Raw genomic sequence first — 26774 nt, forward strand, 5'->3', positions numbered from 1 at the left:
TAGCTATGTTTTATTAGCATGTCCTAAAACTGTCGTTGATAAGTACATAATTTGCATTGAAACACAATGTTAATGCACATGTCCCCTTCACTTTGCATTTAATACACCAGGCCTGGATTCTGTATGTGTGCAGAATAAACCAAAATAACCTGTGAAGGCAAGCACAGCGGTTGCCTGCTCCCAGCCTGCCCAGATGTCACATGAACCGTTACAGATGCAGCATGAATCGCACTGTGCAATGGCATGATTTTGGAGCAGCAGCAGCAGCAGAGGCAGGTGGGCTGGGCTGGTAAAAGAAGAGGACAGCCAACGGTGGCATAAGTCGGAGAAAAAGACAGCAGAAATGGCACCATATCAGCTTTAGGTCGCTCAGCTTCCTTCAGTGGATGGGGCCGGGTTGCTGGTCACCGGAGTTCAGATTGTACACATGGAGTCAGTTAGCAGGTCGTGGTGGCAATGTAAGAGTCAGTTATAAATGGTGTGCAGATGACATGAGTGCTTGGTTGGTTTGGATGTTCACAGGTAGCCTTCCCTCCGGAACTGCTCCTGCAAGATCTCCTTGTACTCGTCAAACCCACCGTCGATGCGATGCACTCGTCCTGCCTCACATACCCAAAGTTCCTTACACACGAGCCGGATTAACCGTTCATCGTGGGAGACCAGCGCAACACCACCCTGGAACAGAAAGTGAGACCATTATATTTGTATTAGGCAGTTATTTGCTTTAAAAGAGGATATTGTCACTCTCAGATCAAAAATACATATCTCTCTTTTGCCTTTGGCCAAAATACCACAAGGTTTAACCACCATAGCACTGTCCTCCCCCTTTCTAAACAGCCCTTCTTAGAACGGCTTCGGCACCTGTTCTTTTAAATGACAAAGAGCCACAGCTGGCTTCAATGCAAGTACCACATAAATGAGATGTAAGAAGCACAAGCCCTGGTTTTTATCCATTTTATGCTTAGATCTTTCTTCTCCATCCTCATTTTGAGTTTGTGCACCATAATTAATATCACATCTAAATACTCAGTGATAATTTACAGAGCCAGCACAAACAGCTTTGCCCTTGAAAGACATTCAAACTAGGCACTGGCACTTGAAAATAAATTGAAAGAAGTAGCACTTCAAGAAGAAGCCTTGTGTTTTGGATTTTCTTTTAACCTCTTCATATTCAGTTCTGTTACTGTGCCTTTACATTCATAACCTGCCACCTGCTGTGCAGCAGACAGTTAACAGGAGAAGCTGTGAACTCAGTGCATTGTTTCTTAACCTATTAACCTAGTAAAATGTTAGTACAAATGTGTTCTTACTTTAAAATTATTCAGTGATTTTGCTAGGGCTTCAATCGTTTCCATGTCCAGGTGATTGGTCGGCTCATCAAGGATGTAGAAATTAGGACTGAAAGTAAGAGAGAGTGAAATCAGGACAGAAATACACCCACATCTCTGAGAAGGGTCATTTATCTCATAGTAAACACCACAGAGTGTTCAGTTTATTGCTATAACAATAATTTATTATAACATGTGTATAACTGATTGCAAATATCTCAAAAATTGAATGAAAAGGTATCTAAGCAAACAATAATCTTTTGCATAGGCGTTGCTTCAAGCAAGATGACTGACAGAAAACATCTGTCCTCTGCTTCGTCACAGATATTAGCAGCACTCTAAAAGCAGCACTAATGGGACTAAATAAGGGATATGTGAAGCATAGGCATAAGCTCTCAAACTCTAGCTCAACCTCCAGCTCTGATTGGAATAACGGCCTTCCGAACTCTGTATGACGTAAAAATGGCATGTACTTATGCCCAACAACAATTTTCTTCTACAACCACAACAGGGTTAATGTACTGCTGAGTTCCAGAGTCATCACATCTCAGATGGTTTATTATCTAACACAGCTCAGTGCTCAAAACTCAAATTTCTACCTGATGCTGTTTAATTTATTTAAAATCATGTTCCGTTTGGATATTTATTTATTTATTATATCACTTTCATTCATTATCTGTAAGCGTTTATCCAGTTCAGGGTCACGGTGGGTCCAGAGCCTACCTGGAATCATTGGGCACAAGGCGGGAATACACCCTGGAGGGGGCGCCAGTCCTTCACAGGGCAACACAGACACACATTCACTCACACCTACGGACACTTTTGAGTTGCCAATCCACCTACCAACGTGTGTTTTTGGACTGTGGGAGGAAACCCACGCAGACACAGGGAGAACACACCACATTCCTCACAGACAGTCACCCGGAGTAAACCCACACAGACACAGAGAGAACACACCACATTCCTCACAGACAGTCACCCGGAGCGGGAATCGAACCCACAACATCCATGTCCCTGGAGCTGTGTGACTGCGACACTACCTTATTATGTCTCTTGTTTATTAATATATTTTTCTCAGCATAACATGTTATTTTTGAATAGATTTGTATTTATGTACGTGTACATTTGGTCACATTTATGAATTATCTGGATAACTTTTTTACCTCTCCAAATTATTTTATTTTAAATGTATTCTGATTATTTGGTAGAGGGAATGAGGGAGGGAATGGAGTTCTATAAAAAATTTATACATTAAAAAATTGGAACATGCTCCATTGTTAAAATATGCCTTGTACTGTTAGAATTGTCAAATTTAAAAGGCTTAATTACCAGGGCATGGTCATCTGGGCGAAAGCCACCCGGCTCTTCTGTCCTCCTGAAAGGCTTGCCACCGGTCGGGTTGCCAGCTCTCCGCTAATACCGTATCTGCCTAGCTGACGTCTGTATTCTTCCTCTGTCCGACCTGGAAACCACACAAGAAGAACAATACACTGTGTGAGCAGCCCTAATGCCAGAGCCTTTTGTATTCAGTTGGATATTCCAGTTATCTAGCTTAACGCTACAAGTATTTTCAGTTAGATACTGTACCAGGGAACTTGCTGAGGAGCAGCTCCACAGAACAGACGTTGAGGTCCAGTTGATCTACATGGTGCTGGCTAAAATAGCCAATCTTCAAGTTTCTGTTGGGAAATGAGCATAGCTTAGAGCAAATGTCTATTGCTCATGTTCATAACATATTTACAACAACAATTGAAAAAAACTGCCAGAGAGGATTATCAAAATGACACAACAGGATAATTTTATCTCTGCTAAAGTGCAAGGCAGCCCCGACATCTAAATTTTGAATGAGGTAAAATGGCTATTTATAGATAGCATGGTCTTTTACTTGTTTCCAGCGACGGAATATCGGACTGAATGCTCAAACTGCTAAATTCATAAACAGATGCTGTGAATAAAAATCACTCAAAAAAAGAAAGCGGTGTAAGTGCCTCACAAAATGTATAATATTTTATAGAAACATTCAGCGAACAGAAACATTCTTCTAACACAAACATCTTAAAACGTTAGAACCATCAGACCCACCCTGGGCAGAACCTCACCTGTGAGCATGTCTGGTCCCACGTATAGGCGTGAGCTCACCCATCAGCAGCTTTAGTAATGTGGACTTTCCAGCCCCATTTTCTCCTACCTGTAGGAGACAGACCATAGAGAAACTTAAGAGAATGGTCATAAAATGAAACCAAGCATCACAGATGTTACTCAGTAATAGACAGATTATTTCTGATTTGATTCCAGTTAGGATCAAGGTCTCAGTGTAAACACATACAATGCAGATTCGAGAGTCTAGATCAGCGGAACAGCAGAGGCCTGTGAACAGATGCAGTTCAGGGCTGTAGGAGAACTCCACTTCATCTAACTGCAGGATCGGAGGGGAAAGCTTCTCAAAGTTATCTGGAAAACTGTCAATAAATAAACACAATAGAATTACATATATAAATAACACATATATATTTGTCAGTAACTTAGAGGAGAGAGAAATCTTTCACCATGGGAAGGTACAAACTCACCGTAAAGCAACTTCCGATTCCTTTTCTATAGGCTTAAGTTCAGGGCTGAAAAACACAAAATAAACCTGATAAGGACATGGGGGAGGGCAGTATTAATATGGACCGAGTTAGATTCTAACTTACAGCTTCTCCAAAAGCTTTAGTTTGCTCTGCACCTGCGCGGCCCTGTTGGCGTTGTACCTAAACCTGTCGATGAAAACCTGTTTCAAAGACAAATGCAAGCAATACGTTTGTGAGTTTAAACATCCATGGTGCTGAATTATGTTTTTAAGTGGTGGTTTGCAAAATAATTATTAAAGTGTTCATAGCCTACATTTTCCTAGAACTGTATTTTTATTTACGTTATTGCTTTGACATTTTGTGGCTTATAAATAAAAGAAGGGCTCATGATCATATCCCAACAAAATGCTAATACACTACATGACCAAAGATTTGAGCCACCCCTAATACTACAGGGGGTCCTCGACTTACGACGTTGATCCGTTCCTACGTCGCGTCGTAAACCAATTTTCGGTGTAAGTCGGAACACACGTACATACTGTACGTAAATAACATACTATAAGCACTTATCCTATCCTAACACCTATCCTCCTCGGTCCCGAGCCGCGTAACCGTGTATTCTTCCGCCGCGCACACCAAACACGAAGTTCACGTTACGACGTTTACGACGCAAAACCACTTGAGTTGAAACAAGGCTTTGTACAGTAAATGGGAGATGTGTCTTAAACATCGTAACTCGGGACTGACGTAGGACCCGAGGACCTCCTTTATGTGAATTATGCTACTTTAGAGTACCTCTTTTGTGAAGAGAAAGCAAGCTATGGGTGTTGAACATGCTATCTCCACAGTGAAGTGATATTTTTAATGAACTAATTATCCAACAACAGTACTTGAAATCACTAATGTTCTTGTGTCTGCATTAAAACAAATCCTACAGTTATGTATCAACATCTAGTCTTTAGGCTACTGAAGCAACAAAGAGGAACAAATACCAATTAATAGTCTTTATTTCTCAATAAATCTTAGTGTCTAAATCATTTTGGGTGCAAGTGTGGGTGCTTATACCTGTATATGTTCTCTGTACTGTAACTGAGCCTCATACTCCCTTTGCTGGTTCTTCAGTCTATCCTCTTTTGTTTTGATGAAGTTCTCATAATCACCACGGTAACTGTCTAGTCGCTGTGAGTGCAGATGGATGATGTCAGTTGCAACAGCATTCAAGAAGTTCCGGTCATGAGACACCACAAGGATGGTCGACTGCCACGTCTGTGTTGATAAGTACAAACACACAACCAAACAATAAGACCAATGCAACTAACTGAAAGTCAGCAAGGTTTATTTTACGGTGTATTATGTGAATTACGTTGAGAGTAATAACTCAAATGCGCACAGTTGTCCATGACTCAGAACTCAGCACTGTTTAAATAATACTTTAATATGTCCTAATAATTAAATCATTACGGTGTAAAAAACCATTCAGGTTTATGTGTTTTGAAACGTACAGTCTATATTATTCACAGTGGTGGTGAATCAGATGTCAGGTTTGAAATGCCTAAAATGCTTCCTCAAAAAATGCAATTAAAAAACTGTTGGTTGCTAATAGTTAATTCTGAGATAGGGTCCTAGTATAAAACAGTCATAAAAACGAATTACTAGCAACTTCTGTGCATGGTACTGTAAAGAAAGAGTGTCCAAAGGCAATATTTTTTCCTTTCTTTGTCATTAATAACAAAGCATTTAAAATGCATTTGCTATAAATGAAAGCAGACAGCTGTTCATAGCACACTCACTGCTTTAGCACACTACATTCATTCATTATCTGTAACCCTTATCCAGGTGGTGGGTCCAGAGCCTACCTGGAATCATCCGGCGCAAGGTGGGAATACAGCCTGGAGGGGGTGCCAGTCCTTCACAGGGCAACTCACACACACACCTACGGACACTTTTGAGTTGCCAATCCACCTACCAATGTGTGTCTTTGGACCGTGGGAGGAAACCGAGGCACCCGGAGGAAACCCAAGCGGACACAGGAAGAACACCAAACTCCTCACAGACAGTCACCCAGAGCGGGACTCGAACCCACAACCTCCAGGTCACTGCAGCTGTGTGACTGCGACACTACCTGCTGCGCCACCGTGCCGCCCTACCACCTAATGGTTATTACAGGATTAAATAAGCTGCTGAAATTGAACCACTCATTTACTGAAATAGGGTAACTTGTTTAGCAGGGACATACCTGTAAATAATTCTCCAACCATAGAATGGCTCGCACATCCAACATGTTTGTGGGCTCTAAGGAGAAGACAAAACTGTGCTGTTAGACAAACGGCTTCAAGAACAAAAAACATTCACATAACGCAGATGTGCACCTGCAAAAATCAGCATTTACTCACCATCAAGTAACAAAAGGTCAGGCCTGTAATGCAACATCAGAAACAAAACAGTGTCTGGTCATAAAGTGATCTTAATACGGACAAAGAGCATTTATAAAAAGAACTTACTCTAAATGTTATCAGTTGGGCAGTTTGTGTTTTCTGTAGCACAGGCGCTTTAAATCCAACATATATTAAAAATGGCTATAATTGCTAAAAAAAAAGGCTCATGTACAATTTATTTTGTAAAAATGAAGCAAAATAAAGAAAGGGAAAACAACAATTAAAGAGAATCTTTTAAAAAATGAACTCACTTGGCAAAAAGGGCTCGTGCTAATGCTAATCTCATTCTCCAGCCACCAGAAAACTCTCTGAGGACAAATACACACATTAGATTAATATATGTTCTGAATTAATTGCTGGCAAAATGAAATCAATTGGTTAAATAACGAGAGAGCAGACTGGTAAAAACTGATCATGGTTTAAAACGTTCATCAACAAAACCAAACAAAGCCAAAACATTAAAACCACCAAGATATGAACATAACACTGATTACCTTGTTACACAGGCACCCATCAAGGAGTAGGATATATTAGGCAGCAAGTAACTACAGTAACCATTCAGTTCTTGTAGTTGAAGCCGTTAAAATGGGCAAACATAAAGGATGTCAAGAAACCAAGGCTCACAGGCAGGTCTGGTCTGAGCACATAAAACAACTGCTGAATAAGTTAATGTTGGCTATGATAAAAAGCTGTGAGATCAAACAGTGCACCATGACTTGTTGCATATAGACAGGTCAGATTGCCCCCGCCGACTCTTGTTTACTGTGGAAAGCGCCTACACTGAGCTTGTGACCATCAGAACTGGACCAAGAAGCAATGGGAGAAGGTGGCTTGGTCTAATGAATTATTAACTACAGGATTTAAAAATCTGCTGCTTATGACTTGGTGGATACTTTCAGAGAGTGCCTTGAAAGAGTTTTATTTTCTGTAGCAAAACGGCATATAAATATTAGTCAGGTGGTATTAATGTTTTATACATGCACACACAAATTACCAAACTTCTCCCTCACTTGGTTGTTTGCTGTTGCATTTTCGGTGAAAAACCTAAACCTGCAAGGATAACCGAAGCTCTGAGGAGACAGAAAGACACAAAAATCAAACATGAGCATCATAACCAATGACTACACAAAGTACAGGTTTTTTTAACACTGAATTACAAACACAATAGTTGAGAGTTGCATACCTGGCTGGTGCTTTGTCGGCTTCAATTTCTTCAAGTCTAGCATAGATTTCAGACAGGCGAACACTTTCAGACCCATCCGCCCTAGACGATTATATAAAAACATATAATATATATATTTTCAGAGAACCTGAGAGAGAATCAAATTACCTGCAATTATTTCTACAATCGATAAACTTAGTGACTATTACTCAACATATTGACTAATATAGCTTCCCTTCTTTAGTTTTTTTCTTCACCAGCATCATCTGAGTGCGGGGTGCTAGATGCCTGAAATGGTTTCCAACCATGTAATTGTTCAAAATTCAGTTTAACTAAAAAAAAAAGAAAAAAAAAAAGAAAGAAAAACGCACACATATGCAACACCACAATTTATAACCATGATGTCTTCAGTAGTACATGTTCACAATAACAGGCAAAGCAAGCAACTCGGACACTTTTGAGTCGCCAATCCACCTACCAACGTGTGTTTTTGGACTGTGGGAGTAAACTGGAGCACCCGGAGGAAACCCACGCAGACAAAGCGAGAACACACCACACTCCTCACAGACAGTCACCCGGAGGAAACCCACGCAGACACAGAGAGAACACACCACACTCCTCACAGACAGTCACCCGGAGGAAACCCACGCAGACACAGGGAGAACACACCACACTCCTCACAGACAGTCACCCGGAGGAAACCCACGCGGACACAGGGAGAACACACCACACTCCTCACAGACAATCACCCGGAGGAAACCCACGCAGACACAGGGAGAACACACCACACTCCTCACAGACACCCGGAGCGGGAATCGAACCTGGAGCTGTGTGACTGTGACACTACCTGCTGCGCCACTGTGCCACCGGGGACATATTATACCTCTTTTTAAACAAGTTAGAATGGGTCTATGGGCTATACAAATCATGAAGTTCTTTGCACAAAATCATTCTCACATAAAGAGATCTCACCAGCTCTATTCTTGCCAGATTCAGCCCCTTTCAGAATGAGCTGTTTAAGGGCTCTGTCACGTTTATGCAAATAAGACATTATGAATATAATAACCAAGTTTATAGAATCATTATTATGTAGTTGTAACTGCTTTTAGCAAGCGCCTCCTCAGTTTTTAGAACTCAGGTGTGTAAGCTTAGTCCAGAATAGGTAGTAGTGTTAAGTGTTAAATGTAATTTATCAACTGCATGTCCTTGATCATTTTTTCTGTGTATCATTGGTTTATAACCTTGATGCTTGGGGGGGTTTAAGGAACAATTGAGGGTGATAACATTTTCTATAATGTGTTTTCTCCCACTGACGATGGGAGAGATTAACCAAGTCATGACCAAGAAACATCTCTAAACTTTACCATCTCTACTTTAAAATAAAACATTCTTACTCTCTTCACACGCGTGTGACTCTGTCTAATTCATTCTCAACAACCTCAACCCATACCATGTTTTCGGACATGAGGGGTGCCAGGGTAGTTCCATGCAAATTTCCTTATTGTGACATCACAATAAGGGAGCCATCCAAACGGTTTTTAGAAGCACATGATTCCTGATACCAAACTCTTTCAACTCTCACAAAAAACCAATGGATGTATCTTTTCACGCTTGAAGTGTTTATAGAAGCAGTCGAGACCCAAGTGGAAATACAAAAGCATGCAAAAAGCTTTGCATAATATGTCCCCTTTAAAAGAAGTTAATATCGAGTCCCTGGCAGAAGTGTCAAATTGGTTAAATTCCAGGCCACATATCAGAGGAGATTACCATTCTCTGCAATACTGCATTTGACTCATATTTGCCCTTTCAACAGGAAATTCCTACTCAGAAAATCAGGAAGGTGTTCGAATCATATGGCAACAGTAATTGGTAATGGAAATGATAAAACTATGCAATCCTAAACTCCAACCTCTGCAATGATGTGATCCAGAAGGTGCCGTGTTATGACCGTCCTCATTTAGACCATCGTTTACAACAGAAGTCAATTTTTATGAACAATATAGACTTGCACCCAAATTCATGAAACGTTTAATAATAATGTTGTTATTCTATCAGTTAACTGTAAGACAACAGGGTCATAAACTCACGTTCCGTTCGCGATGTGGGCATTGAGCTTTCGTTCTTCTGCCAGCAGCTCCTCCCTGACAGTGTCGCTCTCCAGGACACTCTGCAGCGCCGGAGTGTCGTCTCCTGCTACCTCCTGCTCCACATGCAGGATAGAGATGTGTGCGGGAACGCGCAAACTGCGACTGGCCAGCATCTTCAGCAGCGTGGTCTTACCGAGACCGTTCCTACCCACCAAGCCGTACCTGCGGCCGCTTGCCAAACACAGCTCTGCCCCCTGCAGTAGGGACCTGCAGCACAGAATAATTCTCACTACACTTAAAGGGGGTCATTATACAATACACAGACAAATCACATTCTCCACATTAAAAACAAATTCCAGATCCTACTCAATACCCATTAAAACTATTATGTGTATTTGTGTGGGCGTCACGGTGGTGCAGTAGGTAGTGTCACAGTCACACAGCTCCAGGGACCTGGAGGTTGTGGGTTCGATTCCTGCTCCGGGTGACTGTCTGTGAGGAGTTTGGTGTGTTCTCCCTGTGTCTGTGTGGGTTTCCTCCGCGTGACTGTCTGTGAGGAGTTTGGTGTGTTCTCCCCTTGTCTGCCTGGGTTTCCTCCGGGTGACTGTCTGTGAGGAGTTTGGTGTGTTCTCCCCGTGTCTGCCTGGGTTTCCTCCGGGTGACTGTGAGGAGTTTGGTGTGTTCTCCCTGTGTCTGCGTGGGTTTCCTCCAGGTGACTGTCTGTGAGGAGTTTGGTGTGTTCTCCCTGTGTCTGCCTGGGTTTCCTCCGGGTGACTGTCTGTGAGGAGTTTGGTGTGTTCTCCCCGTGTCTGCCTGGGTTTCCTCCGGGTGACTGTGAGGAGTTTGGTGTGTTCTCCCTGTGTCTGCGTGGGTTTCCTCCGCGTGACTGTCTGTGAGGAATTTGGTGTGTTCTCCCTGTGTCTGCGTGGGTTTCCTCCGGGTGCTCCGGTTTCCTCCCACAGTCCAAAAACACTTTGGTAGGTGGATTGGCGACTCAAAAGTGTGTGAGTGTGTGAATGAATGTGTGAGTCACCCTGTGAAGGACTGGCGCCCCTCCAGGGTGTATTCCCACCTTGCACCCAATGATTCCAGGTAGGCTCTGGACCCACCGCGACCCTGAACTGGATAAGCTCTTACAGATAATGAATGAATGATTGTATATTTGTGTGTGAGAGAGTGTATATAAGATAGAACAAACTCTTAATAACACTGAAATATGCTGATCTTATTTCCTCCCCATGCCTAACCCTACATCAATAAAAGTACATTTAAAACAACCAATAAAATAAAGAAAACACACTCACCTTTCTCCAAAAGACACATCAAAGTTTTCTATGCGGATGTCGTAGCTGCGGTTTTTCCCGGACATATCCACGCGGCTCTCTTTCTTACTGCTCGCCTGACTGGCAGAGGCCTCCTCCAAGACCCTTGTAAAAAGGTCATTTACAATTTTTAATTCTAAATTAAAATATTTCCTAAAGAATTATAACAAATTTAATGGATTTAAAAATCACGATGAGATCAGAGATTACACTGCTGCAATAAACTATCATTGAACAACAAACATCAGGAAACTTTCTAGCAGGTCCAAGCTGCAGTGTAACAGCAGTAACAAAGCTGTGGCACTTACAGTGGGTTTGAAGGCTTCTGGGAGTCTTTTTCATTTCTCCGCTCATGCTTTGCCCTCAGCTTGGCCTCCGCCTTCTCCAGCTTCTTGGCATCCACAGTCTGAGCTCATGGTATTTTTTTTTTTTTTTCAGTGGGAGGAAACAGTAACAGGATGAGCTGCAAAGTTTCTTTTAATCTAGAGGGCTACAATCTAAGGCAGTTCTTGCTGATTAATGAGGTAAATGATTGAATCTAATTTAGCAGCTCTGTTCTAACGCACTCAGTTCTATTTTACCTTAAAACCATATACTAGCTTGTTAACCTATGAATACAGTTTAGCAAAGTAGACCCCAGAGGACCACAAAATGCACAATATACATCTACCCCCGCTGCACATCATCTGATAAAGCTCTGAATCAGGTAATTCAGAGCAGGGAAATGTACTAAAATTAAGAAACTAATCACTGGAGGTTATAGAAAGAACAACTGTCATATTTTCCTAAACAGCAGAAGCATACAGTGCTTGTCTTACCGTACTCTGGTTCCTTTTCACCATCCAAATGCCCTGTACATCATTAGAAGCGGATCCTAGTGAAACAAAGCAGATGAGAATGACACCTTTTAGACTTAAGATCAAACATTTCGATTTAAAAATGACTAACATATCTCTAAAATGTTTTTCTATTTATCAAAGAAGAATCAAATTGTTTAGAAAGTGGGTCCCAAACACGAGGGGCTGGGCATGTTTAAAATAAATTAAGCACAAAACCCAGGATACTAGGTGTCAGTATAAAGGGTTTATAATTATTTATTTAACGTTACACTTATACAGCACCTTTCTATAAACCCAAGGAAGCTTTACAATCAACACTCAGCATTCAATCCACACACACACAGGCGATAACTGAGGAAAATATCTAAGGGATATTAGGGAATGTTCTTAATTTTCTGCATACTCTGATTGCCTAGATCACGTGTTTTCAGATTTGAATTACTACTAAAGTCCATAAGAGCAATAGTTACACCTTACTATTTAGTCAAACATTAATCATTTTTCACATAACTAAAGGCTAAGAACTAAAATGGATAAACGTGAGACCAAATAATCTGATACGGCACAAGAAAGTCAGCAGTCAACACTACTATACTGCAGTATTTAGGTTAGATTTCATTGACTGTCAGTTTGGAGAAACAGTGAGCCACAGATGCTGTAATCTTACTGGGAAGTTCCAAACCCCCGCTAAAATGGATGAGTAATGACCTTACCAGACTCTGCAGAGATTTGAGACAGTTGCACGGGAGCATCAAGCAGCACCTGACGTTGGTTTGAATGGCAGTTAGTTCTGTAAGAGACACACAGAGTGATTTCAAACCACGGAGAGACTACACTAAAGATCAAGTGTTATTCTGGCTGAAATACGAACAACTGTAAAAGTTAACCCTCTCATATCAAGCAACTACTTTAGTATGGTAAAGAAAACAAATGCCACAGGGCTTAAGGCCCACACAGAATATGAAAGAAACAGGCTGACACTGCTTAAAAATACAGTTAAATAAAAGACAGCCAATGTTCTGCATGGATGGATGTGTTAAAAAGATCACCGGCCCCATCATCAGGAGATCGTGAGTTGAAATTTCACACAGTTTGTTCCCACCCTAATTAAACAGTCATTCATATGCAGCCAAAACTGAATCAGACATTCTTGATACAAGATAATGGCTTGGTTAAACCAAAGCTTAACACACCTCAAAAAGGTTTGATTGGTAATTAATGTCATCCTGTAGGTTTGAAGCAGGACAAACTCTAAGATGTGAAGGTCAGACAAGCTCAAAGAAATCATGGACCAAAGATTATTTTCATGAGTACTTGAATACAAGACAAACCACCCTTACAGCTTGAGTGTATTAAACAACTGGAGACAGATATTTCGAACATCATCTTCATTTTTGTCGGCAGCTACCTCCTGGAGAACCCCACCGATGGCATCGAAAACCTCTTCTCCGTCTTCAAAATCCGAACCCCCGCTATCAAGCACGCCTGTAGCACAGCAAAAAAACAGCACTAACACAGGAGTACAGGCAGTTTATCAAGATATTCGTCATATGAGGATAGCCTTCTGGTCCATATGGATTAAAGACAGACCTATCTTGTGTGCACACGAACAAAAACGGCCATTTTGTTGTCAAACCTCTGAATAATGCGGCTGCTTATTAAGTCCCAGTCCTCTCATTCAGAGCGTTCTTTCAGAAGAGTTTTCTTCTGCTGTTACTTTGAAAGACCTTGAAACTGTATAAACTGTCTGACACTGGAACCACCTATTCATATTCCTCAATTCTTAGATAAAGAAGACCAGAGACAGCTCTTTACTGCTGCCCTTTACTTGAGAAACTCATTTAAATCTAGAGATTCAATTAAAGCCAAACTGGTCCCACAAGGGTCACCACAGAAATCAGAAGAAAAGGTCATCGATTTTGTTCGATGTACTGCTTGTGTTCAGGATTTACTTCATTAGCTCTTTCAAACAACTTGAATGCTGCAATTTCGCACTGGTGAGTTGATATTTGTGAGCCTCAGGAGCAGAACAATCATGACATTTCATGGAAACTCAATAAGGAGCAACTGCAGCCACCAAAAATATACCTGAGCATAATTAAAAGATGAACTATAAAAAAAGCAAGCGTTTATCTCTTTATGTAACTGCAGTGGAACTCTGTAAATCCAGCATTTATCAAATACAGGAACTGAAGTTTGTTGTTTTTTCTTCTCAGTTCGGGTCAGAATAAAGGGCTAAAAAGTGAGAGGCAGAAACAGCAGTGAAACACCAGAATGAAGCACATTATCATCAACTAATTAACTGTCAAAGCTGGTTAGAGTAACCTGAGCATACTCATAATTCATACTCATAACCAAAACTCTTCCTTCAGAGAAATTACCTCAGAAGAGAGAGAGAGAAAATCCACAGTTTTCGCATAAAATTAATTGTTAAAATGCCAAACTTTGTAAAACTACGACTTTGTGAAGGACAGTAAAACATTCCTTCACCCAAAACAACACGACAAAAACCAAAAAGAAGAGTTTGGGGCGAAAAGTGAATGAATGACATAAAGGAACTGAAGAAGTCGGTCTTCTCACGAACAGAATGTGCTGTTGATTTTGAATGGTCAAGTTCCACCTTAAAAACTGCAGCGGTTACATTAACTATTTAAGGTGGAACGGGGAGTTTCAAAGAGAAACTGGCAAAGAAGAACCGCAATTTCAACCTCTTCAGAACCGAACGGCTTTAAACATCCGAATGGATTTAGTAGCTAGGAGGAAAGGACTAAAATAAGCTGAATATATGGTGTGCTGTTTTCCATTATCTAGACTAATATTTAATAACAGCAATTTCTTAAACTGGTGAGGGAATTTCCTGACAACCTTAAACGTGTAGGTCCCGACCGCTACATGTAGTTAACGTATCGGTTATTTGACCAAATCTAGAGGTAATGTCCTGTGAGTCAGACATGTAGAGCCGCTGTCTGATACGGTTCAGTATCGTTAGCTCATGTGGCTAATATTAATGCCGTTAATGTTCTCCGCTCAGAGAACCCGGCCCCGGCTCAGGGGCACGGCGGAATAGTTACTGGGGTCTCACCGGTAATATAGTCGAACAGCTCGGTGTCGATCTCGGGGAACTCGCTCTTCAGGATGTCCACGTAGTTCTCCATGATCTTCTTCTGAACACCGGCCCTCAATACCGACTGACTCACTCACACACTTCACTCAGAGAGCGCACTCACCGCGGGGAATTGTGGGAAAAGGAGTTCAATACAGCAGAACCGCTTCATGTAGTTGCTTCACTTCTTAGCGAAACACACTCACCGCGGGGCACTGTGGGAAAAGGAGGTATATACCAGCCTTCACTAGTAGCACACACCACCTAGTAGAATCTACAGTGGGAATTTTTTTTCAATAGCACACAACAATGTGTACTTATGATTTTAAGGCCACAACCAATGATATTAGTTTTTGATAACCTTGTTCAAATAAGCATGTTTTGTTGTTTATATTCTAGAACACACCATGTTGTGGTTGATGTGTCTCTAACAGGCAGATTCAACAGCTGGGGGTTTTTATGTCATAAACATAAGGACCCTGCAGGAGAGTGGCAGGATGAGAGGTGGAGATAGAGGTGGGGATAGATAGAGGTGCAGGTAGTGTCGCAGTCACACAGCTCCAGGGATCTGGGGTTGGGGGGTTCGAGTCCTGCTCCAGGTGACTGTCTGTGAGGAGTTCTCCCTGTGTCCATGAGGGTTTCCTCCCATGGACTGGCGTGTCCATAGGTGTGAATGAGTGGGTGTGTGTGGCCCTGTGAAGGACTGGTGCCCCCTCCAGACGTCTACATATGTTGAAGGGGGTGGATTAATGACTACGTTGCTCCTTTAAAGTAGCAAACAGCATTTTTTAATATGATGAAACTGATGTTTCCAGGATGTGTCAGGGACTTCCAAGATCTTTTTTTTTTTTTAAACAATTAACATTACATTAAAATTAAAGTAATTCTTGTCGCTCATGTTTATTTGCTAAATTATCTCTTCAACTTTTTATTTTTTTTTCTGGATAAAATACATATTGAGGTAGTAAAATATATTTTGATTGTTGTTTAAAGAGCCCTGTGGAGGACTGGCGCCCCCTCCAGGGTGTATTCCCATCTTGTGCCCAATGATTCCAGGTAGGCTCTGGACCCACCGCGACCCTGAACTGGATAAACGCTTACAGATAATGAATGAATGAATGAATGTTTTAAAATGAAATGATGGTGTCTGATTTATACTGATAAGGTAGTGCATGTCTTGCAAGGGGGCGGCACTGTGGTGCAGCAGGTAGTGATGCAGTCACACAGCTCCAGGGTCCTGAAGGTTGTAGGTTCAATTCCCACTCCGGGTGACTCAAAAGTGTGTGTTGCCCTGTGAAGGACTGGCACCCCCTCCAGGATGTATTCCTGCCTTGCGCCCAATGATGCTCTGGACCCACTGTGACCCTGAACTGGAAAAGCACTTATAGATAATGAATGAATGAATGTCTTGAGAGGTCTCTAGTAACTACAGCAATGAATGTTTTTTTCCGTTTAGCAAAACCCCTTAAGGCTGTGATTACTGAGGGTTACCTAAAGGTTTCCCATACACACAGTTACATATATTTACTTCTTCCCATAACACAACACACTTCACACTGCGTTAACTGCTTTGATGTGGTGAGCCATGGGCTAATGGTTAGAGGTCTTAGTACCGAAAGGTAGTACCCACAGATGGGTTAAATGCAGAAGTCACAAAGTTGTACAAAGAAAATAACTGCACGTTAAATCAATTTTATCTAGAATCTGACACAACAGTGCTAAAATATAGATATTTACCTGTTTTAGAAACATGGCAGCATAGACGAACAATCAAACAAATCAGATCAATCTTATAGCACCATTGCCAAAATAAGAAAGGGCTTACAAACCTGAATCTGTTTATTAGGAGTAGTAATAACACATCCCTCTTGTGTGAGTGGGTGCTGTTTCTAGCTATACGCATAGAATAATATGATTAGTGTGCCGGCGACACGGTGGCGCAGCAGGTAGTGTCTTAGTCACACAGCTCCAGGGGCCTGGAGGTTGTGGGTTCAAGTCCTGCTCCGGGTGACTGTCGGTGAGGAGTTTGGTGTGTTCTCCTTGTGTCGGCACGGGTGACTCAGTGTCCATAGGTGTGAGTGTGTCTGTTGCCCTGTGTAGGACTGGCGCCCCGTCCAGGGCGTTATCCCACTTTGCGCCCAATGATTCCGGGTCCGATCTCCCTGAACTGGATAAGCGGTTGAATGAATGATTAGTGTGAGTGGGGAAGTAACTCAAGATCCCCAGATGTTTAGATGGATAGATACTTTATTGATCCCCAGGGGAAATTTAGAAATGGCCCTGACTCTACAGCTCTCACTTTATCAGGTTAAAATGTTTGAGACTCTCTGAAATGATGTAACTCACTGTTGTTTCATACCGGCTTTTTAAAGAGTTAAGGCAAAGAAATCAAAGGTTATGAAAACATATTTATTTCTTTAGCAATGCAACACTGCTACAACAAAATGTAGAAAATTTCAGAATGGAAAGGGAAAGAAACCTCAGTCTCTAATTAAACAATATAAAATAAAAATGTCTCAGTGCCCCCTTATGACTAATTATGGCCTTGACTGTACAACAAAATGTAAATGACTCAATACTGAAAACTTCTTTTGGTCTGAATATCGTCCAAAATCTGCTGCAACTCCTCATCTTCAAATCGACCCTCCAAACTAGGAAAGAAATAAAAAAGTATGAAAACTCAGAACGCAACAATAAAATATTAAAAAAAAAAAAAAAAAAAAAAGCCAAAATATTAGAAGGAACAAAACAGAAACAGAAAATCACACGGAAATTGTGCCGTGCCGTGTCTAAATACAAAGAAGCATTTGAAAAATTTTCTCAAATACAACATGCCAAAGAAAAGTTAGGACTCACCTTGGAATGAGTGCCTTTGCTTCTTCTGCTGCTTCTGGGCACAGATTGGCTAAACTTGCCAGTTCAAATTTATGTAGTTTCTTTTGCAAGAGTAAGCTGTGAAACAAACCACAGACATTTTAATGAAGTTATAATTAAAGACAAGACATTAAACAATTTCTTGCCACATTAGAACACACACATATTACGCGCCCCACAGAGTTAACAGCAGGTCACGACCCTGACCTTCGCACGCTGGTGATGGTCTCACGGTTCTTGAAGCGACTGAATCGAGCCGTGTAGTTCAGAGTCTTCATGAAGACCTCAGAGAGCTCCTGCTCGTCCTCCGCGCTCTCGTTCTGCTGTTTGCGATGCTCGAGCAGCATGTGAACCTCAGAGTTCAGCAGCGTCTCTGAATTCTCAAACTCTGCTCAGAAAAGACATGGAACATATGAGTATCCAGGAAATATGACGCAGTCCGGAAAACCGTATAATTTTACAAAGAAGAACAACAAGTAACTGCTGTTTCATTACAGAAATAACAGAAGTAAGCTGTGTTTAACTGGAGTTAGTGCTATGAGATATTTTAATAGATGAATAAAAATCTCATTCTTGCGCTGAAATCACTGTAAGCCATTAATAGGATGCAGTAAGTAATGCTTGAGATGTTAAGTCACAAGCTCCATCAGAAGAGGAGAAATCAAGCTATTTGGGACACTGCAGTAAAAAACACTGCATTATATATAAGAATTGACCACAGTGCGTGTTTTGCTACAGTAGAGACACTAGAGTAAAGGGACTGGCCACAATTTTCATCTGTAAGGCTGGGTGTATGTGTGTATTATGTGATTGTTTTTTGTATGCTTATACACCCATTTGTGTGTGTGTGTGTGAGAGAATGTGTATCAATTATAACAGTGTGTTTCGTGTCGGGTTAAGTGTATTATCACTATATTGGAAATATAAGTGTGTGTGTGTGTGTGCGCATGTTACATGCTTATATCAGAAAAATACCTTGAAGTATTCTAAATAAACTCTTGTTTTTTAGAATGGTAACAGTGTGTGTGCACGTATATTTGTTATTTCTTCATTTTTACTTGTGTTAGTGTGTTGTGTATATATTGTGTTTAATATATTTGAGGTGTGTTATGTGTGTATTGTAGATATGTAATGTGTATGTGCAGTGTATTTACTGTATGGAATATTTATGTGTAATGTCGTGTGTTGTATGTGTATTGTAAGTCACCTGTAGTGTGTATGTAGTGTGTACGTGTATTGTGTTCTGTAGCTAGCTATCACTATGTAATGAGGGTTGTGGGTGTATTGTGTATGTTGTGAATTATAGGTCAAGTGTGGTAATATGAAGGGTGTTATATAGACGTGTGTAATTGTGTGTTGTGTGTGTGTGTAGTTGCCTGTAGAGTTTTATCTCAGACCTTTGGGGAAAAGAAGCTGAGAAGCGTCCTCCTCCACATCTCCGACACTCGGAGCTCCCGCGGAGCCGGTCGCCATTTACTCTCTCACAGACACAGAGAATAAATCACAAATACTCCAGCGCCAACGGTAACAGAAAACCGCGGTCCGGGGGTGTACCGTAGTTAGCTCTGAGTTCAATTTAAGAGGAGACCAGTTCAACTCCAGCGCCGAAACACACCACCAGCGTCTCCTCTCCACAATGGCCACAAACGAAAATTCAAAATAAAAGTCTCAGCTAAAAATCTCTAAAACGTAATTTTTATTTAGTTTCTCTTAATTTAAAATGAAAAATATATACCTCGAACTCGAATTCTTGAAAAGACCTCCCGTGTACTTGTTAAATAAAAAATAAAGTACTGCAACAGATTTTCTTTGTGCTTATTTAAATAAGCAATTAAAAATATACCCAGATGTCATCACCTCAAGTGAAAATCAAGTAACAAATATTTTAAATATGCATACTACCATCCTAAGTATGTATTATATTTTTAAAAATACATAATTTTTAAGTAAGCATTTTAATTATGTAACCTTTTAAGAATAAAATTTTAAGTATGCTGCTATTTTTATAATGCATGCAAATCCACCTACAAACGTGTGTTTTCGGACTGTGGGAGGAAACCTGAACACCCGGAGGAAACCCACGCAGACACAGGGAGAACACACCAAACTCCTCACAGATCCCTGGAGTTGTGTGACTGCGATATCTACCTGCTGCGCCAACTTGCCGCCCAACTTTTAAATATGCATACTATATATATATATATAAATACTGCTTTATAGGTATACGTACTACTATTATTAAGTATAATTTTTAAGCATGTAGATGTGAGTATGCTACTTCTAAGAATGCATACTATTTTAATTACTAATTTTAAGTAATGCATATTATATTTTTATGTATGCATACTACTATTTTAAGTAGGCAAACTATATTGTAAATAGGCATATTACAATATATATTTTATGTAATATTCATTCATTCATTCATTATCTGTAACCCTTATCCAGTTCAGGGTCGCAGTGGGTATCATTGGGTGCAAGGCGGGAATACACCCTGGAGGGGGCGCCAGTCCTTTACAGGGCAACACACACAGTAACATTCACTCACGGACACATTTGAGTCGCCAATCCACCTACCAACGTGTGTTTTTGGACTGTGGGAGGAAACCGGAGCACCTGAAGGAAACCCACGCAGACACAGGGAGAACAGACCAACTCCTCACAGTCACTCACCCGGAGCAGGAATAGAACCCACAACCTCCAGGTCCCTGGAGCTGTTTGACTGTGACACTACCTGCTGCACCACCGTGCCGCCCCATGCATAACACTTCACCAAGTACATTATGTTAAAAGTATGCACCAAATATACGTACTATTTTGAATTATGCTTACTGCTTTTAAAACAAACCAACATGTATTCATATTGTTTTTTGGAGATAAGGAAACAGAAAAAATCTGCATGTGGATGAACATGAGCAGAGGAGAGATCTCCGAACATTAAAAAGGATATTGCTCTATTTCTACTCCATACTTGGATAATACTGACTTATTTTTGCTACATACATATTAGGCTACTTAAGGTGAAACTGACTCCAAATCTGGGAGACCTCTAACAGCATGAAAGTAAACACAGATCAAAAGTGCTAAAAAACTAGACAACTGAAGCTACAAATTACTTTCTGTTGTAATTCAAATATTGAATAAGAGCTTACAGACATGTTAAACTTCAACCACACACACAAGTTAGAGTCGGCTTGAACACAAACCTGGGAGGAGTTGGGTTTGCTGTGAGAACAGTAGCTCCCCAGTCTTAGTAGAAAAGACTTTTTGTGATGTAAAAAATACAATCATGTTTGAATTATCTGGATCGGCGATACTTTCACATGGTCGTCTGATGCTTCAGCAGCCCATTTCTTGTTGCAGACAACCCACATGTACCTTTAGTGGGCAGCTTTTCTTCACAAAGTACATCCGTTCATTCATTCATTTTTTTGTAATCCAGTTCAGAGTTGTGTTGGGTCCAGAGCCTACACAGAATCACTGGGTGCAACACAGGAGTACACCCTTGTTGGGGCATCGTCTATCACAGGGCACCACACACAGCAATGGACACTTTTATGAGTATCCGATCCACCCACCAGCTTGTGTTTTTGTATCCCAGGACCCTATTTTTATGTATGTGTATAAAAATGTGTTCATAGAAATAAAACACGTTTAGAAAAATATACCCCAACGGCCTACTACACCTCCCTTATTTCCACCCAAACCGTCTCTGCTCACTGGCTGTTAGAAAGCCCTACCCACAAGTTGACAGGGTTGGTTCCTTAGGTAATGAATGAATGAATGTATCACTGTAGTGTGACCAGAGGTGTGTACCTAGTCACTTGCAGTGCTGGTCCCAAAGCCCGGACAAATTAGGGAGGGTTGCATCAGGAAATGCCAGATTGGTGTGCGGATCACGGTTGGTCCGCTGTGGTGACCCCAGATGGGAGCAGCCGAAAGACGAAGAAGAAGAAGAATCACTGACCGGAGTGGGGCTAAATTTAAATTATTGTTAAGCACTGGATCAATCATTGGCAGTTCAACTTCCACAGGTGCTTCAGTCTGAGTAAAGGATTCCATGCCTCTGTTATTAAGTACAACTCTAACAGAACTGGCAGTTAGGTTTTTTCACTAAGCTTGTTGAGTTGTCATTGTTATAACATTATGACATTGTATTAGCAGCAGTTTCTGTATCACAACTGTATCACATTCCATTATATTTCTATTTGTAAGTTGTGTTGATTTCATACACCCCATTTCATTTCCAGGACTTGTATAAATGTTCTTTTATTTAACACAGGTTGTGCATCACCGGTTTTCCAGTACTCAGCAACACCACAATAAATGCAAAATGTCATCCTCTGTTTGTTTCTTTTATTTTTCTGATTGTACAAATGTTTAGAAATTGCGATGCATCCAATACTGTCAATGTGTTTGTGCTCTAATTCTCAAACCAACGAATGGGCTGACAAAAATATTCCATTGCATGGTTTAAAGTTAAAACAAATCATGTTTTGCACACCTTTGTGCATCAGTGCGTCATTAAATAAAAGTAAAGTAAACATTTTAAGTGAAAATTCAGGTGGTGGTAGAACCAAATTTCATCTCCTTACATCTCCTTACTCCTAAATATAGTCTACTTCCATTTAAACGATTCACTGTGCAAAAGAAAATGAAATCGATCAGCAGTTTCCTAGTTGAGAGACAATCTCTGATGGATAACGAAGCTCTTTAGTCGGTTAAACACCTGCTTTACGAATGTACAGGTTTCTCTCCTTGAACTTTCATTTTAAAAACAAGACAATACAGCTGCTTAAATGTTTTAAAAAGTTTAAAATCTCAGCACTTTTTTTTTTACATTAGAGTAGATCGTTGCTGTCCAAAAAAAACCCAAAACACAAAGCATCTCCAAAAAAGGTAACTTTGCAGGAGAAGGCAAAAACATTCTTAATTTCTAGTGTAAGTTAATGTACAGAGATTTTATTTCAAGTCACTTTGGAGCCTTTAGAATTGTTTGCTCATCATGAATTTTTCACACAGTGTATAGGACTTCTGTTTTATTCAAATGATGTAAGATAAATGCAAATAATGTAGATGGAATTGAATGCTAAACCTTGAACACCACAGGTCAAATCACGTTTTGCTGATATTCTAAGTAAATATAAGTAAATGTCCACTTTTATTATAGTTTGAGATATTGTCCAGGGTGGGTCTTCCCCTGAACCAATGAGTCTAGGTAGATTCTAGAGACACTGAGACCCTGATCAGGATTAAAGTGATTACAAAAGGAGGTGCCGCCTTTATGGTTAGTGTAAATGTAATTAAATTAACTGTGCTAAAGTTTGTCCTGCATAGATGTTCATTTACACTTGGAAAATCAACAAAACAGGTCATTTGACAGGGGCACCCACACCATTGCACGCAACCGTGGGGTTATTTTGGACAGCGACAATATTCGACAACAAGGCTCCGGTTATGTCTGCCACCTATATTTTCAAAAGGGGGATATCAGTGTTCATCTTGCTATCCTCCAATGTCCTATAAAGTTCTTGCTTTTATCAATACACTGCAATACACCTAGTGTCCTACTTGGCACCCTCCGAAGTTTTGTAGAGTTCTCACTGTTGTCAGTACATTGCAGTGCCTAGTATTTGTCATCCTCATTGTCACTGAGAGGCTCACAGCCACCAACGCTGATGCTTTGGGCCAGCCGTTTGCGGAAGTGTCCGTTGGGGACCTGCCAGCCCAAGCGGGAGCGGGTACGGACCGAGGCAGTGATGGTGTTGGAGCGTCCCAGGCTGGTAGCCACTGCGGCCTCAAAGGTCAGTGTCTCCATGTGTCCAGAGGAATCAGGGCTGTGATCGTCCTCGTCCTGAAGGGCGAGGTATGGTTCCGAAGGGTAACGGCGAACAGCTGAGCCCAGGAACTTGTCCCGTTCTGAGAGCTCTTTCTCCTCTTCCTCCTCCTCCTCCTCTTCTTTTTCTTCTTCTTCTTCTTTTTCTTTTACCCCTCCCACCCTCACTGCCTCCTCCTCAGCGTTCTCACTCCACAGTGCATTACTGCAGCAGCCCAGTGCAGTGGGCCCTCTGCGCTCTTCCTCCTCATCCTCCTCATCGTCGGCCTGTGATGAAGGCTCGGTGCGGTACACCAGGGGCGAGTAGGAGATGTGGGGGTGTGTGCAGGTGGATGTCTGTGAAAGCCGCCTCTTCCCGCTGGGGGTACTCGACTCAGACGTAGATGGGACTGGGCTGTCCGAGCTGTTGCCCTGAAAACAGACACCAAGTTGAGTTTATATGTAAACATACATATTTTTTGTTGTTGTTGTGCTAAAGTGGCCACTTTTGTAAACTATTCAACTTAAAAAATGTCCCCTGTCTCTATGGTACAAATTTAGCTTTAGCCTTACGCTAAAGCTACAAGTCCAATGTCGTTAACAAGTAACTAATTAGCCTACTGTACAAAAATATGATAACTACGTAAGTTTCTGTTCATTTGCATTAGTCAATCTGCACACCACACATTGAATATGAGTCTGATTAAAAGTGATTTAATAATATTCTCCTCTGTTAAAATGTGTGCCACTATTTGTTAGCTAAATTAGCCTCATAGCTCCAGTGCTAATGCAAGAACTGATGCTCATTTATACATTAATACAATATCAAAGTTGCAGATAAAGCGGCATTACATTCATTCATTCATTCAGGGTCGCGGTGGGTCCAGAGCCTACCTGGAATCATTGGGCGCAAGGAATACACCCTGGAGGGGGCGCCAGTCCTTCACAGGGCAACACAGACACACACACATTCACTCACACCTGTGGACACTTTTTGAGTCGCCAATCCACCTATCATCATGTGTTTTTGTAGTGTGGGAGGAAACCGGAGCACCCGGAGGAAACCCACGCGGACACGGGGAGAACACACCAACTCCTCACAGACAGTCACCTGGAGCGGGAATCGAACCCACAACCTCCAGGTCCCTGGAGCTGTGTGACTGCGACACTAACCTGCTGCACCACCGTGCCGCCGGCATTACATATACATCAAATTAAAGAAACAATTAGAAAAAACAGTTACCTGTCGCGTGAGTTTTCTTTCCTCACTGGGAGATCTTGAGCAAGACTTTGAGCTTCTCTCATTGGAGTTAAAGCGGGACTTCTTTGGGGAAAGCAGATGGCGCTGTTCCTTGGAACGGCGTCGCTCCCTCTCTGCTTGGTGAGATTGCTCTGAATGGGACACTAAATATATAGAGTAGCTAAATGTTAGCGAAGCCACAACCACAGTCATCTGAAGTGTAGGAAAAGGGAAGTTAAAGGAACACTAGGTAGTATTTTTACTTTACAGCTTCAAAATCATTGTGATTAATCACTGAAATTTAACGGGGAAAACAGAGCTTCTGACGGTGCTACTCAGGGCTCAGCACTGTAAAAACTGCACTACGTAACTTTTGTAGGGGGGGGGGGGGCAAGAAAGCATCCCCACTTACACTCTTAGGGGAAGACCAATCAGTAAAAATACCACATCTTACCTAGTGTTCCTTTAATACAAATACAAAACAAAATCTTCCACATAGACGCTCCAAATTGACTTTAGTCCAGCAGGTGGTGCTGGTCCACTGTATATCAGAATGGAAACCCACCTGCAGCTTTATAGCTCTTGTGTCTGGGTCGATACAAACGCTCAGGTGGCTTCTCCTCGTCCGACATTCCGTTCAATTCCTGCTCATCCACCTGTTCATCGGCAATAAGTATAGCTAAAAAATCTACATAACATCTTAGCATTTTTTCCAGCTTCATATCTTTCATATCATGTGGTTCCAAACATTGATCCTTTTAGTTTAACTTTTTGTGTCATGAATTGTGTTCTAAGATCACTTTAGAGCACTGTGACAAAATCCAGACTTAGTTTAACTGTACAGCTATTATATCCAAGTAGATCACAAGCAAAAATAAGTAAAGAAACAGAACATAATAGAAGTCATGGACTGAATGCAACTAACTTCTGAAGAAAGCAAACCTGACTGATTAAATAGTGAATATCGATATAAACTTAGCACAAGAAGTAAGGAAATTTGTGTTTGGTAGATTATTTCTTTGTTGCAACAATGCTTCTTGGCAATAAATCTAATACCATTGAAAAGCCTGTTCGTTTCCCTTTTAAATGGTGCCACATTTGTAAGGAACCTGCATTTGTGGGATGAGCAGTAGAGCTGAGTATGTGGGTTGCACCCATGAAAAATTTGCCAAATCCTCTCTGCCAATGCCAAACAGCTTATTCTGCCATTGACTCGTTTGGTGTTTGGTGACTGGATGATTGAAGTGTGAAGAAACAAGACGTACTGGCAATTTAACAATTTATTAATGTAACAAACAGGAGCCTCAGTAGCGTGTGGAAGAACCATACACAGCCACAATAGCCTGGCACCTTCTCCTCATGCTGCTCACCAGCCTGGTCACACACTGCTGTGGGACGGCATCCCATTCTTAAACTAGCATTTGTCACAAGTCAGACAACGTGGTTGTGTTGGTCACTCGGGCACAAACAGCACGCCCAAGCTGATCCCACAAGTGTTCAATGGGGTTGAGGTCAGGAACCTGGCAGGCCATTCCTTCCTCTCCACTCCCACATTCTGGAGGTAGTCTCTGATAAACCCCGCTCTGTGGGGGGCGAGTGTTGTCAACTTGGAGGATAGAGTTCGGTACCAGACTGTGGAGGTATGGGATTGCCACTGGTTGCAGAATTTCATCTCTATCTCTCTGCATTGAGATTGCCTCCAGTGATGACAAGTCTTGTTTTGTCAGTGAGGTAGATGCCGCCCCACACCATCACACAGAATAAGTAGTTTGGCTTTGGCAGAGAGGATTGGGCAAATTTTTCATGGGTACAACCCACATCCCACAAATGCATTATCTTTACAAATGTGGCACCGTTTATAAGGGAAATGAACAGGCTCCAACGATATAAGATTTATTGCCAAGAAGCATTGTTACAACAAAGAAATAATCTACCAAACACAAATTTCTTTACTTTTTGTGCTGTTTATAATTAAGCCATTGAGGCTTCTGTAATTTTTTCT

General features: G+C 41.3%; 3 protein-coding genes across 3 annotated transcripts in view; all 3 read right to left on the reverse strand.

The window, feature by feature from the left end:
* abcf3 (ATP-binding cassette, sub-family F (GCN20), member 3) lies at positions 1–14975 on the reverse strand. Its single transcript, XM_066681854.1, has 21 exons — positions 14823–14975; positions 13081–13225; positions 12454–12530; positions 11720–11775; positions 11210–11307; positions 10884–11006; positions 9580–9846; positions 7514–7594; positions 7341–7400; positions 6582–6638; positions 6289–6311; positions 6132–6187; positions 4961–5161; positions 4019–4095; positions 3896–3940; positions 3655–3787; positions 3428–3516; positions 2916–3007; positions 2658–2790; positions 1311–1398; positions 1–675 (listed from the first exon to the last, which is right to left on the reverse strand). Exons 1-21 carry the CDS (start codon positions 14893–14895, stop codon positions 517–519), a joined length of 2133 nt encoding a protein of 710 aa, XP_066537951.1. The 5' UTR covers positions 14896–14975; the 3' UTR covers positions 1–516.
* A 2272-nt stretch (positions 14976–17247) lies between these two features.
* Positions 17248–19366, reverse strand: polr2d (RNA polymerase II subunit D). The gene is made up of 4 exons (XM_066681960.1): positions 19115–19366; positions 17925–18105; positions 17700–17795; positions 17248–17494 (listed from the first exon to the last, which is right to left on the reverse strand). Exons 1-4 carry the CDS (start codon positions 19188–19190, stop codon positions 17416–17418), a joined length of 432 nt encoding a protein of 143 aa, XP_066538057.1. The 5' UTR covers positions 19191–19366; the 3' UTR covers positions 17248–17415.
* Positions 19367–22067: 2701 nt separating this feature from the next.
* Positions 22068–26774, reverse strand: part of cacna1eb (calcium channel, voltage-dependent, R type, alpha 1E subunit b) — a 73623-nt gene continuing 68916 nt past the window's right edge. Inside the window, exons 43-45 of the mRNA XM_066682062.1 lie at positions 25338–25428; positions 24776–24936; positions 22068–23964 (exon numbers count right to left, since the gene is read on the reverse strand). Of these exons, the coding sequence (XP_066538159.1) occupies positions 23344–23964; positions 24776–24936; positions 25338–25428 (873 nt within the window). The 3' untranslated portion in view covers positions 22068–23343. The remainder of the gene's footprint in view (positions 23965–24775; positions 24937–25337; positions 25429–26774) is intronic.

This window comes from Hoplias malabaricus, chromosome 9 (genome assembly GCF_029633855.1).
Source record: "Hoplias malabaricus isolate fHopMal1 chromosome 9, fHopMal1.hap1, whole genome shotgun sequence".
Classification (NCBI taxonomy): Eukaryota; Metazoa; Chordata; class Actinopteri; order Characiformes; family Erythrinidae; genus Hoplias; species Hoplias malabaricus.